Raw genomic sequence first — 15215 nt, 5'->3', positions numbered from 1 at the left:
TGATGATTGAAATTACAGATTGTACATTACAAACTTAAGAAAAAGCTGCCTCTTAATACAGTCTCATTTTGACTTGGCTAAAAATGAATGCTTCACACATTCCTGTGTTTCCTTCTTTTTCCATGTACTGCTTCCTACCATAGGTATTGTTCCTCTTGCGGAGGATCCAGAGAAAAAACAGATGCTGGTCTTGGTAGAAATGGGCAGGTGAGCTATGTAAGCAGGAGGGTCTTTAAATAAACAAACCTGCATCTTTTTGCATTCTTAAGTTCCATTGGATTTTAATATAACTCCACTGATTATCCTACAGTTCCCTAAGGTGCAGTATTTCCTAAACTATGGAATCTTGATCACTCTACAAATCCAGCACTTAAAAACTATCTGATTGTAGCAGTAGCAAAACTTTAAAGATTTGTTAGTAATTAGGATGGCAAGTCCCCTCCAATCTATGATGCTATCTCATCATGATGGGTGATAATGAGCAAAGAATGCTGAACATATATAGCATCCTAATGGCAACAAGGTATAAAGGTCATCAAGCTGCCAGCTAACCAGGCAAGCTCGAGCAATATAGGAAGATTCTGAAGATGGATTATTGCTTAGCGACAACAGTAAATGAATCATTTCATACTATGTGTAGTAAACTAATATTACTCCTGATAGAATAGTAGAATCTTTGCTGCTCTTTCTCTGCACTTTTTCCAGGGCATCAGTATCTTTTTTGAACCATGCTAACCAGAACTGGAAGTGGTATTCCAATTGTGGCCTCACTAGTGCAGCGTGGAGTGACACTATTGTTTACCATAGTCATCCCTCTCTTGATGATGTAATGGGAAAACTCACCATATCCAATTCACCACAGCCAACTCACCATGGGAGAACTTGCCATAGCCTCAAGACGACTCGCTGCAGGACACTTCAACAAATACAAAAGTTAATTTCAACAGAACCATAGTCAATAATAATAAAGTAAAGAAAGTCAATCCAGAAATACAAGAATTACAATAATTTTGATGAAAACATGATCACCAATAATAAAAGTAACTTAATGAAATGATGAAGTCCCGCGGTGATTTGACCACAATGAGTTGGCTGTGGTGAGTTAGCTGTGGCATATTGGATGTGGTGAGTTGTGGGAAATGATAGTGCCACGTCATACTACACTAGTGAGGTCACACTTGGAATACTTTTTCCAGTTCTTGTTACCATGATACAAAAAAGATGCTGATGCCCTGGAAAATGTGCAGAGAAGAGCAGCAAAGTTTCTACTATTCTATGAGGAGTTATATTTAGTATGAAATGATTCCCTTGTTGTTGCTAATGTGATCATTCATCTTCAGGAACTTCCTATATTGCTCCAGCTTGATTGTTTAGCTGGCAGCTTGGATGACCTTCATACCTTACCGCCATTAGGATGGTATATACTTGATGCAGTGTTTGTTCCCCAGTTGATATCAGGGTAGTTAAAGTCTGCCATTATCATAGTGGTATTTTTCCTGCACACCTCAGCTGACTGATTAGCAAATCTATAGGATATAGTTCATCTATATGCTTGCTTGATTGTGTGGCCTGTAGTCCATACCCATAGTAATGTCATTTTTTTCACCCAAATACTTTCAAGAAGGCTTTCATCCTTGGTACAGGTAGTCCTTGACTTACAAACACTATTGAGCTCAAAATTTATGTTGCTAAGTGAAAAATTTGTTAAATTTATTTATCTGCCCCATTTTATTACTTTTCTTCCACATTTGTTAAATGAATCACTGCAGTTGTTAAGTTAGTAACATAGTTGTTAAGTGGATCTGGCTTCCCCATTGACTTAGCTTGTCAGATGGTCACAAAAGGTGACAGGGACGTGCAGTCAGGGGAGGCAGGGGAGGCAGGGCCTCACCACTGTCATCATGAAAAGAAAAAAAAATGTAAAAGGAAAAAGGCTGAGCTAGTTGTTGTCAGAGTCACAGTGGATGACTCTGCTTAGTGCTTAACTGTTTAAAAAAGCCTCTAAAAAGTGCCCTCTACAGGAAGAGGCAGGAGAACCACGTACCTCATCTAGTCTGACTTTATGATTACTCGAGCAGAGTTAAGCAAGGGTTAAAAGCCGAAAAATTCCTGAGGTAGATGAGGCACGTGGTTCTCCTGTCTCCTTCTGTAGAGGGCGTTTTTAGAGGCTTTTTTAAACAGTTAATCAGAGTCATCCACATGGTGACTCTGGCAGCAACTATCCCAGACTGACCTCAGCTCTTGCTTTTTTCCTTTTACATTTTTTTTCTTTTCATGATGGCAGAGTTGAAATCCACTCTGAAATAGCTGGAAAAGGTACAGGTGGGTCACAGGGAGGGGGAGGAATTCAAATTTAATCCTCCTTTCTTTTGCCTGCCTGTATCTGCAGCAGCCTGCCAGCTCAGGCGAGCGAAAGTTACTTTCTTTTGCCTGCCTGTGCCCGCGGCAGAGCTCAGGTGGGTTGCCGCAAGCACAGGGAGGTGAAAGAAAGTGCTTTAGTCAGTGGGGTGTCGGGGGGAGAGGACTGCCTCACCAGCCAAAAACCTAACCACACATCACTGAAAGGTGATCACATGACCCTGAGGCACTGCTGTTGACCAGTCACTAAATGAACTATTGTAAGTTGAGGACTACATTTTTTGTATATTTATGTAGAGGTGCAGTAATTCTTACATTACTTGTCTTGACTTCTGGTTTGGCGCTGCTACAGGGCAGTCATAGGGAGAGGGGCTCCATAAAACTAGGCTGGGGGACCTCCTGTTGGAGGCCCCTTAAAGGGCTAGAGTTACCCTGAAGGAGTGACAAAGAAAGGAGGGGCACCTTGCAGGTCACAGAGAGTGGCAACTCTCCTGCTTGATCTAAGGCTTACCCTCCCATCCAACAACGTAGAGGAGAGGCGGCCATTATGGCTGCCGTGAAGCTTGGATAACCAAAGAAAGAAATGTGCTGCAGCGTTGTGTGAACAGTGGACTGGAACTGGGTGAGGTGATTTTTAACTTCTATACTAGAGATTAAACCCCAAAGAAAAGAAACTTGGAAAAGATAGACTCTCTAAAGCGGTAAAAAAGTGGTGGACAAACACCCTATCCTCTTTAATTATTGCACATTTCGCTGTTAGTTGAATACCTAAATACTTCACTTTTTAACTATCTGTATATTAATTATTTCATTAACATTCTTTTTTGTGCATCTGTAAGATTCTTAACTAAAATCTTTATCTTATCCCTATTTATTTTCAATCATTCTACTTCCCCATATTTTTCTATTTTTCTGATTAGCTTCCAGTTTCTAGGGGATCTTCTAGTATGAAGATCAGATCATCGGCAAATGCCTGTAATTTGTATTTCTTTCGTTTATTTCCATTCTTTTTATTTCTTTATCTTGCCAAATATTCCTAGTTAAAACTTCCAAAGTCAATATAAATAGCACTGGAGACAGTGGTCATCCCTGTCTAGTGCCTTTCGATATCAAAGTTCTCTGTCATGTCTCCCTTTACTATCACCTTAACTGATTATTTACAATATATTGCTTTAATCATATTAATAAATCTCTTCCCAAAATCCATGTATTTTAGTTGTGCTAACCTAAAATTGCCATTTAACGTTGTCAAATGCTTTTTGTGCATCTAAAAACATCATTGCCATTTGTTTTCCAGGATGTATCTCATAGTACTCCAGTGTATTTAGAATCATTCTCATGTTTGTTTTGATCTGTCTCTTTAGCAAAAATCCATTCTAATCTGGATGCATAAATTCTTTCAAGTATCTTTTTAATCTCTCTTCTGTTATTGAAGCATATATTTTGTAATCTGCATTCAATATGTATGCCTATGTGTGTTAAGTCTGAATCATCTTTCGATATGAGAGTAATATTTGCTTCCATCCATGAGTTTGGTACTTCTGCTTCTAATAATACTTCATTGTAAACTTCCACTATCACTGGGGTTAATACCTCTTCTAGTTATTTATAGAATTCTGCCAGTAGCCCATCCCTGGTGTTTTCTTGTTGTTTTTTTTTTTGTCTATTGATCACTTCCGTCACTTCCATAATGGTTATCCATTCATTCAAGATGTCCTTAACTATATCAAGTACTTTAGGAAGTTTAGATTATTCCAAGTATTGTTCTACTTTATTTTCCAAAATTTCCTCCTTATAATATAGTTTCCTCCTTATAATATAGTTTATCATAGTACTCTTTTATAAAAGCTTTTTTTCTTCTTCTGTTAATGAAGATCCCTTTCTCATTGATTAGTCGATGTATCAGTTTTTTTCTCGTCTCTTTTTTCAACATATATATCAACCATCTTCCAGGCTTATTAGCATTTTCAAAAAAAAATTGTTTTACACTTTTAATTTTGTGTGCCAGTTCTTTTTCCAGTAAATTCATTTTATGTTTTATTATGTCTATTCGGTTTTTCAATTCCTTTTTTTTTTTGTGGTTCTCGCTGTAATTCTAATTCCAATCTTTTACATTCTTCTTCTAATATAGTCTTATTTTATTGTCTTTTATTATAATACATTATGCCGATAACCATATTCCCAAATATTTAATTTTCTTGGCCCTCAAATTTCCCAGGTTTTCCTCCAGTTCTTCATTTTGTCTTTGGTTAAATTCTTAGTTAATATTTTGGTTTTCTCTTTATTTATTTTAAACCCTGCCACTTTACCGAATTGTTTTATGTCTTGTAATAATATTAGTCCAGTTTCTAGGGTAAGGTGACCAGATTTTCAGATTGGTAAAGAGGGACACCATTGACGGGGGGGGGGGGTGATTAAAAATTTTATATTTTGTCAAAAGGTCACACAAGGCGATTATATGACCCCAGGATACTGAAAGCATCATAAATATGAATCTGTTGCCAAACATCAAAATTTGGATCACGTGACCATGAGGATGCTTCAACGGTCGCTAAGTGTGAAAAATGGTCACTGTGTGAAAAATGGTCATGGGCGTTGTAACTTTGGTCACTAAATGAACTGTTTGAAAGCTAAAGCTAGCTTGCATTATGCTAGCTTACATTTTCAAGAGAGAGAAGCTAAACTCCTTATTAGAATTGAAATAGAAATGAGTAGAGTAGAGTAGAGTAGAGTAGAGTAGAGTACAATAGTTTATTACCCAAGTGTGATTGGACGCACAAGGAATTTGTCTTCGGTGTACATAAATAAAATAAAATACAATACATTCATCAAGAATCATAAGCTACAACACAGTGATAGTCTCTCTCTCTCTCTCTCTCTCTCTCTCTCACACACACACACACACACACACACACACACACACACACACACACATACACACACACACACACACACACAAATACACACACACTCCTCCTCTGGATTCAATGGGGTTTAGGAAATCCCCCCACCTCACAGACTCCCTCTTTCTTTCTCTCTCCCCTCCTCTGGATTCAATGGGATTTTTAGAAAATCCACACTCCTGTGCACACACTCCTCTTTCTTTCTCTCTCTCCTCCTCTGGATTCAATGGGATTTTTAGAAAATCCACACTCCTGTGCACACACTCCTCTTTCTTTCTCTCTCTCCTCCTCTGGATTCAATGGGATTTTTAGAAAATCCACACTCCTGTGCACACACTCCTCTTTCTTTCTCTCTCCCCTCCTCTGGATTCAATGGGATTTTTAGAAAATCCACACTCCTGTGCACACACTCCTCTTTCTTTCTCTCTCCCCTCCTCTGGATTCAATGGGATTTTTAGAAAATGTTTCTGACTTCGGCTGGTGGGAACAGCTTTCCCCTTTCCCCGTCCAGTTTGGCAACAAGTCTAGCGGAGGGCTGTCCCCATCACCGATGACCAGGGCAGAGCGGGGATAGCGAGAAGGCAGGCCCGGCTCTTCTTGGCTTCTGCCTCTCCTAGCAGCATATAAGAAACCCCGCGATCTCCGGTCTCTCTTAACTTAGATACGGAAACGGCCAATAGGAACGGCTCGTGGTCACAGATCAAAAGAGGAGATCGCGACGGAGAAAGAACATCCATTAGCGCTGACCTCCCTCCCTTCCCTACTTCTGCGCATCTCGAAACCACCGCGTAAACAGAATTTGCCCCGACGTTTTTCCCATGGACAATGAGCTCTCCCTCAGACCTTTTACGATACAGCCACGCGCTGCCAGACTCCAAATAAGTTCTAACTAGGTTACCCAGCCCATGGAAGCCAGCAGCGTATGGACAGGGGAACGAATGAGCCCATTCGTTCCCCACTCATCTGCCCGCTCACACGCTACAATAGCCAGCCCGTGCAAGCCAGCAGCGTCTGGACAGGGGAACGAATGGCCGGCTCATTCGTTCCCCACTCATCTGCCCGCTCACACGCTACAGTAGCCAGCCCATGCAAGCCAGCAGCGTATGGACAGGGGAACGAATGGGCGGCTCATTCGTTCCCCACTCATCTGCCTGCTCACACGCTACAGTAGCCAGCCCATGGAAGCCAGCAGCGTATGGACAGGGGAACGAATGGGCGGCTCATTCGTTCCCCACTCATCTGCCTGCTCACACGCTACAGTAGCCAGCCCGTGCAAGCCAGCAGCGTATGGACAGGGGAACGAATGGGCGGCTCATTCGTTCTGCACTCATCTGCCTGCTCACACGCTACAGTAGCCAGCCCGTGCAAGCCAGCAGCGTATGGACAGGGGAACGAATGGGCGGCTCATTCGTTCCCCACTCATCTGCCCGCTCACACGCTACAGTAGCCAGCCCATGCAAGCCAGCAGCGTCTGGACAGGGGAACGAATGGGCGGCTCATTCGTTCCCCACTCATCTGCCCGCTCACACGCTACAGTAGCCAGCCCATGGAAGCCAGCAGTGTCTGGACAGGGGAACGAATGGGCGGCTCATTCGTTCCCCACTCATCTGCCCGCTCACATGCTACAGTAGCCAGCCCAGCGAGCTAGCAGCTGATGGGTGGGGGAGGGCGGCAGCGGCTCGCGCAGAGAACCGCTCAGTTCCAGAGCTTCTGCCGCCCGTGGCGGTGCAGCGCACAGGGGCTGGCTGTGACGCGAGGAGATGAAATGAACTCCGCAAACGGGGAGAAGGAAGAGAGGAGGCCTGTCTCCTCCCCATAGCGCCTCCCGATTCCCACTGGTACCAATCTATAACATGATTACTCACCAGTGAGTAAGTGCAGCTGCAACCAAAAGACGAAATGAAATGGAGACTCGCGCAGGCGTGCTAAGCTAAGTGGACTCCAGCCAATCAGTGAGCTGGTTGGCCAGCTCACTGATTGGCTGGAGTCCAGGCCAATTAAATCAGTGAGCGGCAGGCTGGGCTGGCTTAAATTTGTAGGTAGCATAGAACAGAACGATGAGCCAGCCCAGCAGCTGATGGGCGGGAGCTGCCAGCGCCAAAAAAAGCGTGCCTTTTGAAAAAGCGGGCGGGACGTGGGAAAATGTATCAAAAAGCGGGGGTGTCCCGCCAAAAGCAGGACGTCTGGTCACCTTATTCTAGGGGTTCCTCTGATAAATGCTAGATCATCTGCAAAGGCCTGCTCTTTGCATTTTCAATCCCTTTATGTCCTTGTTCTGTCTAATTTGTAACATCAATGTCTCTATTGAGAGGATAAATAACAGGGTGGATAGAGGGCATCCCTGTCTTACCCCTTTGGTTATGCTAAAACCTTCTGTTGCTTCCCCATTTAGTATTATTTTTGCCCTCTGACTAAAATATATTATTCTAATCATCCCAATAAATTTCTCTCCAAAGTTCATTACTGCTAGTTGATTTATAAGAAAATCCCATTTCAGGTTATCAAATGCTTTTTGTGCATCAATAAATATCAATGCTGCTTGTTTTCCTGAGCGTATCTCATAATATTCTAATATGTCCATTATTGTCCGTATATTGTTTTTTATATGTCTGTTGGGTAGAAATCCATTTTGGTCTGGGTGTATGATTCCGTTTAGAACATTTTTAATTCTTTCCGCCATTATTATAAACATCAGCATTTAGCAGCGAGATTGGTCTGTAATTTTGGATCTTTTGTTTTTTAGTGTTGTCTTTGGGAATTGATGTTATTAGTGCCTCCATCCAGGATTTTGTTCATTATACATTTCTAATACATTTCTAATAATATGAGGGAACTAATAATAATATGTTCTCTAATGATTTTTGCAATTTTTTAAATAAAATTCTGCTGGAATTCCATCCGGGCCCGGGGTTTTGTTATTTTTTTGTTTTTGGATTGCCCTTTTTAATTCTAGCCTCGTTATTCCCTCATTTAGTGTTTCCTTTGTGGCTTCCGGTAAGGTTGGAAGATTTCTCTTCTGTAGGTATCTTTTAATATCCTCCTCTTCTATTTTCTCTCGACTATACAGTGTTTGAAAGTATCTTACTGCTATGCTTTTTTTTCTTCCTTTTGGTAGTTTATCACCCCTTCTCCATCCTCTAGTTGCTGTATTAATTTCTTTTCTTTTTCTTTTTTTAGCTTATAGGCTAGCCATCTCCCTGGTTTGTTGGCATTTTCAAAATAATTTTGTCTGCTTGATCTAATTTTCTGGGCCACTACTTCTTGTGTAATTAAATTTAATCTATGTTTAATTATTTATTTTTCTTCTATAACTTCCTGGTTTTGAAGTTCTAATTTCCTCAGTTTCTCCTGGAGCTCTGTATATCGTTTCTTTTTATCTTTGTTTCTACTTATTGTATTTGCTATCGTAATGCCACACACATAGGCTTTGGTTGTATCCCATAGGTTTTGGATGGTTGTTTGTTCCTTTAGGAAAAATGCTAACTCTTATTCCACATATTGAACATAGTTCTTTTCTTTCACAACCCTCTGATTCATGCTCCATCTCTTTTTTCTTTTTGTCTCTCCTTTCCATTTGATTGTTAATGGGTTATGGACTGCCCACATGTTTGGTGTTATTTCTACTTCCTCTACATCCTTCTCCATTTCCGGGTCCATCCACACCATGTCTGGACCATGAATTATGGGGGTTTGAAAAGAATGTGTATTGACTCTTCTGTGGGTTGATTTCTCTCCAGACATCTTTTAGATTTAATTCTTGGGCCATTTCAAAGAATGCATTTGGTAGTGTTCTCCTTTCAGAAGCGGTACTTCTGCCGCTTCTCACTTTTTTTACTATCTCCATCATTAATCAGGCTGTCACAGGACCAGGCCATAACAGCTGGTTTCTTCCGTGTCGGATTTCAAGGATTCTACCCTTCACAACAGGGAGATCGCTCTTCTCCTCGTCACCACTGAATATTCCCCTCACTATCACTATCCTCTCCAAAGCTCAGCTGCTGACAGCCTCCAGACATGAAAAATCAGATACAGAGAACAGAGACTTGCTCCCCTGCAACTGCTCCAAAGAGACGTCACCCAGGAAGTCTCTGGCTTTTCTCTTTTAATTTCTCCAATCTTCTTCTCTTTTTCCTTTCTCCAATCTTTTTTCTTTTTCTATGATTTATATTTTCCTCTCCACCTCTCCTCCTCCTATTTTATTTTAGTAGTAACTTTTCTGCCCATGATGTAAACATGCTTCCTCCACTGCCGCCATCTTGAACTTCTTGAAGGGCAAGAGGTTTTAAAGGTCCTACACCTTCCTCAGTGCTCCAGGATTCTTTGAAAGATATGGTTCAATGCTTCCATGATCATGTCTCCCAGCTCCTTCTGTACTCTCGGATGTAATCCATTTCATTCTGGTGATTTGCACCGATCAAGATCAGACAGATATTCTCTTACCATTTTCTTGCCTATCTTAATTTGAATTTCTAGTTGGATTTTTACAGTTCTGTCTTTGGTAGCTTGGGCTTCTTTTTGTGTAAAAACCAGAGGTGGGTTGCTCCCAGTTTGACCCAGTTTGGCCAAACTGGTAGTGATGGCAGCGGGAGGCTCCGCCCACCCACCTGGATGCTTCTGGGCATGAACAAGCATGAGCGAACTGGTAGTAAACCATTAGTAACCCACCACTGGTTAAGACAGATGCAAAGAAGGAATTAAACAGCTCTGCTTTTTTCCTGCTGCCCTTCACTTCCTTGTCATATTCTCCCATTAGTGAACTGATTGCTTCTTTGACTTTTTCTTACTTTTATATATTAAAGCAACAATTTTTAATTATTTTTGACATTTGTCTTATTTCATTCTGAGCTATAGTTTTCATGATTTCAACTTTACAGACTTGGGCTATATGTTAATATTCTGCCTTTGTTATATTTCCCCTTTCCATTTTTTTATACTTACCTTTTTTGTCTTTCAGTTTATCAGAGACGTCTTTGAGCAACCATCTGGTATTTCTTAGTTTTCTTTTTCAACAATGTTGTACTGTACTGTACTTTTATAATCATATTTTTCAGACTTTCCAAAGCTTCTTGAGTTGTTTTCTCCTTTGAGATTTTCATCCTTCTCAAACTCTTTCTAAGTTTGTCAAAATCAGCTCTTTTAAAGTCTAAGACAATGGTTTGATTATGTTATATTGCTCGTGTCTGCATTTTGTTGAAATCTAATGTAACATGGTCACTTTCCCCAAAGTTCCTGCAATTTTAACCCCCTCTATCATTTCTTCTCTATTAGTAAGAATTAGGTCCAGTATAATTATATCTCTAGTTTCTTTCTCTACCTTTTGGATGACAAAGTTATCTGTTAAGTTGGTCGGGAATCTGTTTGATCTCCCACCTGATGCATAGTGTATTCCCCAGTTGATGTCAGGGGAGTTAAAGTCACCCAATACTATTGCATTGTGTTTCCTACATATATTAGTTAACTGATTAGCAAAAAGCTCATCTATTTCTTCTGCTTGGTTGGATGGCCTGTAGTATATATCTACGGCAATGTCGCTGTCAACCCTGAAGCGAACCTAGCTGGAGCCATCCTTTACTGCTTCATGGTTGCCACAAGACAGAAGGGGGAAAAAGAGGGGGAAGTAGATAGCCTGGCTTGGCCATTAAAACAAAAAGTTTCCTGTGGGATCCAAGGTCATTACAACAGGTGACTGAAAGAGGAGGAGTGGAGTAACCAAGTGACCAGCCAGCACCTCATTGGACCATGTGATTGATGACCTGGAGAAGGGAAGAACTTTCACTTTTAATTAGATGAAAACTGTGGGAACTTTTAAAGTCAATTTTCACCAGTTGTACCAATACGATGTATCCAATAAACCTGTTCTTTGAGGAATCTACCTGCCTCTGAGTTCTACTTTCAATGGGCGCATTACTCAAAATGCTGACAGTTACTCTTTTTTCCTTTTATATTGACCTATGCATTCAAGAAGGCTTTCATCCTTGTTTTTATGCATTTTTGTAGAGATTTCATGATCTCTTATATAATGCAATCCCACCTCCTCTTTTGTTAGCTCTGTTTCTTTTGAACAGTTTATATCCTTCCATCAGTAGTTTCCAGTCATGAATTTCATCCCATCAGGTTTCAGTAATCTATATCTAAACTATAGATTCAGTAATCTAAAGCATATCATACTTGCCTTCATGTACTACTACTTCAAGTTCTCCCTGTTCCGTAATTTTTCAGCATTAGCCTATAGGTATTTGAGTCCTTTATGGCTGACTCTAGGTATGCTTCCTACATCTAGTTATGCTTCCTACATCTAGTTTGTATCTGAGTTTTTCTTCCTTCTAATCACTTTCTACCTCCTTGTTTGATTGGTTGTTGAGGTTTATGTTCTAAAGGTGCTAAAGATTGGTTATCCTCTCACAACAGGTAAATGTTATATTTTGCCCACACAGACTTTATTTGACTTCCAACAATTTACCTGTTTTTACATAATATATAAACCTGCATAGTGCTTTCAGTTACATTAACAAGTACAATGTGACCTGTTAATGTAACTGAAAGCACTATGCATTTATTCATTGTGTAAAAACAGATATAACTTTAGAGAATAATTTATATGCAGAACATACAAATTGCAGAATGTAAAATGTAGAACATACTATTGCAGAAGGCCATATTAAAGACATACTGATTATTGGGGCGGAATGACTGCTGGAAATACAGAATCACAGGGAGCAGTTAATGTTGACTATGACAAGATAGTGGAATGCTTGGGAAAGGAGAGGACATCCTAGATTAAGAGGGTAATGTTATGGTAAAAGAATAAGGCCAATACTCCAGGAAACAAAAAGTAACACATGATTTCTGACTGCTGTAATCACATTTATTCATGCTTCCATTTTAGGACATTCTGTCTTCAAGGATCATCACAACTAGATTTTTCTTCATGGTGCACAGCTATTCAGAGTTCAGCAGGAAGTCAAGGGAATGCCTTGCAAGACCAGCAGCTCAGCAAAAATGGCATCCCCATTATTGTGTGCAGTTGTATTTCATTTATCACTCAATATGGTAAGTTACTCAGAGGTTCCTTCAATCAACCAAAAATAATTTATACCTTATTGTGATTAAAGCAAAGCAAACCAAACCATCCCTCCCACCTGAAGTCAGCTTCCCCTTGTTTGCTGTTGTGCTCAGACATGGTTTGCAGGGTCCCCTCGGTAGAGCAAATGTTGTCTTTCCTGGTTGACCGTTTTGCAGATGTTGCTTTATGTAAGGGCTCCTCCCCTAATTGAAGAAAGTAAAGACTCTTGAAATGGATTATTTCAAAAGGAACCTTTAATTAAGAAGAATGGAAACCATTAGCAATGCAGGTAGAATTAAAGCAGTAGTGACCCCTCCCATACAAATTATAACCAATACACAAGTGTGAAGATGTTTCCTTTATCAACTGCCCTGAGAGCCGAATAAACATACATTCCCATGGCTATCTTCCATTAGGCATTAAAGTAAAACACCCCACACAGCCATCATAAACATTCCCCAAAAGGTGGTGGGATCTCCGGCCTTTCGGCAGCAGGAAACCAGTTGTAAAATATCAGTTGTCCCAGGCATTGCCAATAAATTGACTCCAAGGCCCCCCTCCTCCCAATTGAATATCGCAGTATCGCATTTAGGGATCCAACAATTATCCTGCATGGGCAAGAAAATAAAGCATAAGAATGTGAACCTTGATTTCACTATAAGAAGGCCTGTATTTGATATACAACAGTTGCTAGAGTTCTTTTATAATATCTTAATAACTTTTCTACAGTAATTCTTTATCAGTGTATGCATTGTTGGAAAACTGAGCCAGTTTCTTAACCAGCACTTTCAATAAACTGATAGAACCGTAGAATGTAAGAATTGGAAGTGACCTTGGAGATCATTTAGTCCAAACTTTTGTGTGGGACAGGAATCCACTATTTCAGTATCCCTGACAAATGCCATTTATGCCACTGAAAAGTCAACTACCTCTGAATATTTGATTCATTTGTTAAATGGGTCTTATCATTTGGATTTTGTGTGTGTGATGCTCCACTGAAATCTATTTCTTTATCCGCTTCTTCTATCTTCTGCAAACAAATATGAACAATGGCTTTCATGTACTTGAAGATTGCTATCATGTGCGACCACAGCCGTCTTCGGGCAAATTATCCTCAGCACCTTCGGGTGTTCTTTTTCAGTTTTTCCTTCCAGCTATATCTCACCTTGCTTCCTCTTCTCTGGACAAGCTCCACTATGTGTTCTCAAACCTGGACACAATCTTTTAGGTGTAATCTGATCAATACAGAAAAAAGAAACACAACTATTTATGTCGACACCACTCATGTGTATGGTCCAGTGGTGGGTTTCAAAAATTGTTGGAACCTACTCTGTGGGTGTGGCCTCCTTTGTGGGAGTGGCTTGCCACCCATGTGACCAGATGGGAGCGGCCTGCCATCCTTGTGATCTGGTGGGAGTGGCCAAGATGATGTCACTGAATTCTTTGCCCCAATGGATGACCGGATGGGAGTCGCCTGCCATCCATGTGACCTGGTGGGAGTGGCCAAGGCGATGTCACTGAATTCTTTGCCCCAATGGATGAACTACAATAAGATTAAAGAATTAGAAAAACAAGGGATGTATAGGATGATTTGCACAATTGCAAATACAATCAAGATATGAAAAAGATAAAAGGGAATACAGTTTTAACTTAGGAAGTTCTGAGTTGGATAAGATACTTATGGGAATGGAAGAAAAAATAATTAAGAAACTATATAGCTACCTACTAAGAACTAGGTTAGAAGAACAAGTGGTTGAAGAGACAATGGTAACCTGGGCAAGGAATTTTGGTTACACGATTGAGTTAGAAAAGTGGCAATAGCTATAGGAAAAGAACTATAAATTAACCATGTCAACAGCTTACAAAGAAAACTTATACAAAATGTTTTATAGATGGCACATGTCACCGGAAAAACTAACAAAGATGTTTAAAGATAAATCAGTGAAATGTTGGAAGTGTCAACAAGCAATAGGTTCCTATTATCATATGTGGTGCTTCTGCATGTGCAGAAGCAAGGAAATACTGGACTAAGATAAGAGTATGGCTAAAGAAAATGTTACAACAAGAAATAGAATTTAGACCAGATATATTTTTACTAGGTATTATCCCAGAGAAATTTAAGAAAGAGGATACCTATTTGATTATACGTGTAACTACAGCAGCAAGAATTGTATTTGCCCAACATTGGAAATTAAATAAACTACGAACAAATGAAGAGATAGTAAAAAAGATATTAGATTGTGCAGAGATGAACAGGCTGACAATGAAAATAAAGGATAAAGAGGGATCGGAGTACTTCAAAACCTGGGGAAGATTTTATGATTGGCTAGAGAAAACAAACTAGAAAAGAAAGTAGGAAGAAGATATAGAACTCAATTGATGCACTGTTATGGAAAAAGGGGGGGAGAAGGGGAAAACAGAAAAGAAAAGATTAAATATAAGTATATATAATAGAGAAATACAAAAAGGGGGGGAAATATAATTAGGATAGATTAGTGAAGGTAAGGAAACAAGAAAAGATACCAATTATATTTGGGTTTGCCGAAATACCATCCCAAAGAAATATAAACTGAGACCCAAAAGAGACACCTATAATAATAGAAAAGAAAGAGGAGGAGACAATGAAAGGAAGATGGGGAAAGAAGAAAGAGGTAGGGAGAGGAGGATGGTAGGGAGAGGAAGAGAAGGAGAGATGATAGTTAGGGGAAGAGAAAGAGTAGGAATAGGAGAAAGGGAAGGGAAGGAAGAAGGGAAGGAGGAAGGGAGAGGAGAGGAGGAAGGAGGAAAGTAGACAAGGGAGGGAGGGAGAAAAGAAAGGGAAAATAAGATGGTGTTACAGCAGGAGAAAGGGATGGTAAACAAAGCAACCCAAACTGTATACCTATATTATA

The 15215-nt window shown here is 40.2% G+C and overlaps 1 protein-coding gene across 1 annotated transcript in view; it reads left to right on the top strand.

Moving 5' to 3' along the window:
• ARAP3 (ArfGAP with RhoGAP domain, ankyrin repeat and PH domain 3) overlaps window positions 1-15215 on the top strand; it is a 131155-nt gene that overhangs the window by 62912 nt on the left and 53028 nt on the right. Inside the window, exons 19-20 of the mRNA XM_087721843.1 lie at window positions 144-207; window positions 12148-12311. Coding sequence (XP_087577969.1) covers window positions 144-207; window positions 12148-12311 — 228 coding nt within the window. The remainder of the gene's footprint in view (window positions 1-143; window positions 208-12147; window positions 12312-15215) is intronic.

Source organism: Thamnophis sirtalis, unplaced genomic scaffold (assembly GCF_051295495.1).
Source record: "Thamnophis sirtalis isolate CommonGarterSnake01/CBP01778 unplaced genomic scaffold, rThaSir2_p1.2 scaffold_8, whole genome shotgun sequence".
NCBI classification, from domain to species: domain Eukaryota; kingdom Metazoa; phylum Chordata; class Lepidosauria; order Squamata; family Natricidae; genus Thamnophis; species Thamnophis sirtalis.
The sequence above is the reverse complement of the archived record's forward strand: the minus strand, read 5'-3'. Positions and strand labels throughout refer to the sequence as shown.